The sequence below is a fragment of the Morus notabilis genome, unplaced genomic scaffold (genome assembly GCF_000414095.1).
Source record: "Morus notabilis unplaced genomic scaffold, ASM41409v2 Scaffold1, whole genome shotgun sequence".
NCBI lineage: Eukaryota > Viridiplantae > Streptophyta > Magnoliopsida > Rosales > Moraceae > Morus > Morus notabilis.
In genome coordinates this window covers 283,260-288,863 of record NW_010357566.1, presented here as the reverse complement: position 1 = coordinate 288,863, position 5,604 = coordinate 283,260, and the positions used below count along the sequence as shown (strand labels likewise).

The window sequence follows — 5,604 nt, the reverse complement described above, 5'->3', positions numbered from 1 at the left end:
TCAGCCATCAGTCACGAGTCTCTTAAACGGTGTCAGAAGCAAGAAGCTCCCTACGATTCAATCAATGGCGAGAGCGTTGAAGCCTCGAGAAGTCGTCAGAACTTACGCCGCTCATCTGAAGCGCTCCGGCCAGGTATTCTTCTTCTTTTGCTTCTTCTTCGATTCCTCCTTTTCCGCCATAACCATTGCTTCCTTATTCAAATTTTTTTTTTTTTTCGGAATATTATTCTATCAATTTCAAACATAGCGGTTTCCTTCGAATCACCTTAAACAACGAAGGCGGATGACAAGTTGGAGTAGTTCCTTTTGAAACCAATTTTGCAAATGAAATAGCAATGGGTTCGAATTGTCGTAATGTTCTCAGAAACCCTTTGTTATTGATCAGTCTCGTACATTTTCCTCCAATTTGTGCAGCTTAGCAGATTTCTGACTATGGTGTTGAAATTTTGACGAAATTTTTGATAACGACATATAATTCGTGGTTTATAACTGATTTTAATGTTACAGTTATATATAAATAATCATAATTGTGTAAATTCTTATGCAAGTTATGCTCTAATTTTCTATTGATTTAGTTGTTTACTACTTATGTGACAAAAATAAGGTTTAGTGTTTGTCCCATCTGTGAACAGGAGTTATTCTACAGAAGCAACAGTAGTGATGCTGGCCTTAGCTCTTCAGCTGCAAATAGTTTTTCTGCCGTAAAATCTGTTGGAAACTCAGTTGGGTCCTCAAGGGGTTTCTTCTTGTCCAAGTTATCTAATCGATCTCCTGCAGCATTTGTATGTTCTTGCCTAATGTTTTCATTTCTTACCTTAATCTACATAATTTAAATAGAATTTCCGGAACTTTTCGCGGGTTGTCGTAGATTTTGATTTCGCTTTATTCTCTATGTTATTTTCAGTAATGTTTTGTTTTCAATGAGTTATAAATTAGAGTTTTCTATGTAAATTTAATTGCATTTGATGAGTCTTTGGACTTAGCGATGTAAATATTCATCCTGGATATCAACAAGTAGGTTCTCTTTTGTTTGTAGATTCTGGTCAGAAGATTGATTATTATGTGGGCTGTTTCAGTCTGCTATATTATGCTATATATTTTTTTCCACTATTATATCTGTCCCTGTGGTAATGATCCTTCCAGGATCTCACAATATATTCCCATTACCACCCTAAGGCCTAAGAGCTCAAACTATATGCCTTATCAGAAAGAAAAAGAGGGAAATTTACTATTTCATATGATTATATGGTGAACGTGTTGTTTCAGAGAAACTGCCATTTTGTTAGTTTAGACTACTACAATTTTGTAGACAGGTAATAGAGAGCTTTAAAATTCTTCTTGTACTAACCTTTTTTTTTGTGTACATTCACTATCCACATAATGTTATACAAGATGAATACCAATTTTAGTAGTCTAGGATAAGCTATAGATTGTTTTTAGTTTCTTTAAAAATCTCTTACCGAAATGAAGATGATCTTGAACAATCTATGTTATTTAGGTTGTTGAACAGTTTCCTTAATATTTCATTTTTAGCATGCATTGTACAGTTGTTCTGTTCTTTTCCCCTGATGGAATCCAGTCTTTATATTATGCTATTTGAAAAATACACATTTTGATGCGCTGTTTGTAATATTTCCTACCAGACAAAAACCAGATTCGAAACTGAAAGATTAACTAGTAATAGTTTATCTTCGGCCTCAACGTTATTCAGATGCCTTCAGCCACGTGTGGTCCATTGTGCAAAAATGTTGCCTCCTTTCTCCTGCAGATCCATTGCAACAGCAGGAGATTCTGCAGAATCATCTTTAGTCGATTCACCTCCATCAATCTCTAATGTGGCTCCCCGTATCAAATATAAGAGGCTTGATAAAACTGCTCGGCATATAATGCAGGCATCCATCTATTCTTGTTATTTGTGAATGAGTATACTGTTTGTCTTCCTGGTTTATTTGTTAACTAATTAATTAATTAATGAGTTAATGTTTACTCCATAGATTATGGATAAGGAAGCTGTAGAGGAAGCAAAGGCACAGAGAGAAATACCAGATATAAGGCCCGGTTATATCGTGCAACTCAAAGTGGTAAAATATAAAACTTTATCTCAGGAATAATGTTTTCATGTTCCCACATCGCAGATGAAGGTTTTTCAAGGTGTTTAAGTAGTTATCTTTTAAAAAATAGTTTTTCACACATGAACAGGAAGTACCTGAGAACAAAAGACGTGTTTCAATTATGAAAGGAATTGTCATAGCAAGGAGAAATGCTGGTTTAAATACTACATTTAGAATAAGGAGGCTGGTGGCTGGTGTTGGGGTTGAATCCCTCTTTCCGCTGTAAGTATGCTAGTATTTGTATTTATTGTTTCTAAAAGTTATTTATGGCCTTTTTAAGTTTCCTGTAATTCGAATTGTGTCTCAACTTGGAAACGAAGCATGCATTCAGGATTTAGCATTAGCAGTATGTGCATATTACAGAAATACTAATCCAATTCCACATAGCTGGAGTCAATGATACTAAACTTAGTAAACTGATAGGCCGATAATTGCCAACCTTGATTGTACAAGTGTTGAACAGAATGTGCAGTTCTTCTGCAGAAATTTGTCCTGATTCCTTTTGCAACATTCGTTAAATTCTACTCAAGTAAATTTTCTTAGAGTAGTAAAATGATGTTATACCACAAGCCTTCTTACTGTTGACAAAATTAGCTGATTAGGGCTTTTTGTTTTTTGTTTTTTTTTTTGGTCTGGCTAGATATTTAGAGTTATGAATTGCTGTTTTTTTCTTTACACAGTGTGGTTATTTCCCTGTTCAACAAAAACTTGATCGTGTTATATAGAACCATAGGTCTTTACATGTGCTGTGCTTGTTCTTAGTCTTGTTTATTAAAGGACCAGTACGTTTGAAAGAAGAATTATAATTTTACCTCATCCTGTGAATGAAAAGTTTTTTAAGTGGTCCAGACTTTGTTGACTTTGAATTTAACCCTTACACGCTAATCTTTGGTTATTTCAAGTAGGTAATGCCATATGCGTGGTTAAATGTTCTCATTTATTTTGTTTCGAAGTTAATGCCGTTGTCTTTACAAATGACCGTATGTGTGATAGGTATTCGCCTAATATTAAGGAGATAAAGGTGCTGGACAAAAAGAAAGTCCGGAGAGCCAAGCTCTATTATCTCAGGGACAAAATGAATGCACTTAAGAGGCAATAGCTTCCTATATAAGCTGCGGGATCTGAAAGATGGTTATTGGTAACAAGGTTGGATTTGGATTGCTATGGTCCAAAATGCTGCGATATTAATTATTTCCTTTTCCTTATAATTTCTGTTGTATAATCGAACTAATGAAGCTATTCTACTTCCAGATCCCTGGGGATGTGAGGATTCATTTACAATGCCTTGAAAATTGGCTCGGTTTGAGCTTGGCTCTTTTTTGGCCCGTCTTCTCTGTCTTTTTGGGGCTCTGAATTGTATTGCACTTCACATGGTGGGGAACTTCCTCTATGTTTGAGGGTGTGGGGAAAAAGGGAAGATACAGAAGATTTTGATGATCCTTGATAAGATATGCTACAATAAGCCATGAAGAGGGGATTGATTGCATCTAGTTTCAAAATCTGGATATTGCTCTGTGCTTAAGATTGTGCGCGCGCATGTGTGCATGTGCGTGTGCGTCTGCGCTTTTCATCAAGTTCATTCATATGCATTTAATTCGTTCTTTCATGGTTTATTATGCATAATTTCTCTAATGTTTGCTCAGATGAGTGCTACCAAGTTAGGAGAGAGTAATCTACAAAATCTTGCCGTACCCTATGCATTACAGATTTTGTATCCTTTTATTAATTTTGAACACAGGAAGTGATGATATTTAAGCCTGTTTTTTTTGCGGGTTTGAACCACAATTAGCAATCTGAACTAGGAATTGGATTCAGATTTTTATTTTTTGGAAATCAGAATCACTCATTATTTATCTTCTAAATACGAATCTAAATTTATTCAGCAAAAAATACCAATCTAAATTTTCATACTGGGAATTGTGATTCGAACTTATGCAATTAGATGTAGATTGGTGAAGGCAATCTTGATATTTTTAGAAGTCTGACCGGGAAAGGGATTTTAGATCGCTTTTTGAACATGGGATAGTTGCAGGTACCTTTGGTACACTTGTTAGTTATGGGCTGTATTATACAAGATATCCAGTTTCATTTGAAGGATACAGTGATGTGAATTGAATATTTGATATAAAAGACCTAAAGTTTACTACTAGATGTGTGTTCACATTTGGAGGTGCAGCTGTATCGTGGAAACCCTCTAAACAGACCTTTATAGCAAGATCTACAATGGAATATGAGTTTACAGCTTTGGATATATATGGAGAAGACGTTGAATGGCTATGCCAATTCTTAGAGGATATTCTGAAGTGGTCAGAGCTTGTACCAGAAGTCTACGTACACTGTTATAGTCAATATGCGATTAGTAGAGCACAGAGCAACATGTATAATGGAAAGTTTAGACACATACGTCGTAGATACGATATGAGTATATAACTAATCTCCTACGACTCATCAATGGAAATAAGACTAAAGCCTATGAAAGAATATATCGATAGAGTGAAAACCTAACCTAGTTAACTGGAGATCTTAAGGTTTATGTTAAAATGGACAACCTAATTGTAAAGACTTAGTTGGATCATTGTGGGGGGTAATTCTCTTGTCAATTCCTATGATGAAAATAATGATGTCCGTAAGAAAAATGATAAGCGAAAAAGGTTGAATTATGTCAGGAAAGATTTTTGTGTGGGGTACATCATCTTATACATAAATGACAAAACAATTCAAGTGCATCGCATCTACTATTTAGTCAATAAAGTAAATATATTCTCAAACACTCGCATCATGTGGTGACTTAATGATTAATTAAAACTCTTTAGTTAATTAATTAATTTAATTAATTTTAAAGTTACTTCACTATAAATTAAGAATTACACTCTCACAATTATAGATATAATTTACTTCTAAATTGTGATGTGTCCATTTGATATAATCATTACATATAGATCAATCATCCATAAATAATTCATAATTATAGCTAGGTGAAATCCGTTAACCTCTCTAATTATATCTTTATTTTTTAGTACCATTGATTCTCTAATGGATAGTGATAAATAAAATAAATTCATGAATCAGAGCTCCTACTAATCTAAGTACCGAATCAACCATCGAGAGAATTATTTATCTACTTATTTCTCAAGAAGGAATCGATTCCATCTTGTATATTAACATTCTCAGCTACCCATTTCATCATGTCTCCAAGATATAAGGAATATGATTCAGCATCTCAGAATCCGTACCGAGTAAATCAAAAGACACAAATCCATAAATAAGAGTCCGCTAATAACTCAAGATTAAGATCATTCTATATATGACCATCGGTAGACTTACTTAACAGAAACTATTAGAAATTCATATGTCTATGTCCCGGTTCCATACAATCTCCTTATGCTTAATACACTCATTCAATATCTCACCATATTAACAATGCAGATAACATCATTCCATTCTAAATGAGAATGACATGTATTAGTAATGTTTTAATTAAATATTTTGAACT

At 34.2% G+C, this 5,604-nt stretch overlaps 1 protein-coding gene across 1 annotated transcript; it reads left to right on the top strand.

Annotated features, from left to right (window-relative positions):
* LOC21396864 lies at positions 1–3,910 on the top strand. Its single transcript, XM_024171742.1, has 7 exons — positions 1–133; positions 633–782; positions 1,644–1,892; positions 1,995–2,081; positions 2,200–2,333; positions 3,105–3,257; positions 3,363–3,910. Exons 1-6 carry the CDS (start codon positions 65–67, stop codon positions 3,208–3,210), a joined length of 795 nt encoding a protein of 264 aa, XP_024027510.1. The 5' UTR covers positions 1–64; the 3' UTR covers positions 3,211–3,257; positions 3,363–3,910.
* Positions 3,911–5,604: the final 1,694 nt, after the last annotated feature.

Coding starts and splice junctions, on each gene's coding strand:
- LOC21396864 (XM_024171742.1), top strand. CDS start 65: ATGGCGAGAGCGTTGAAGCCTCGAGAAGTCGTCAGAACTTACGCCGCT. Junction 2,082..2,199: donor ATATCGTGCAACTCAAAGTG/GTAAAATATAAA, acceptor ACACATGAACAG/GAAGTACCTGAGAACAAAAG. Junction 2,334..3,104: donor GTTGAATCCCTCTTTCCGCT/GTAAGTATGCTA, acceptor TATGTGTGATAG/GTATTCGCCTAATATTAAGG.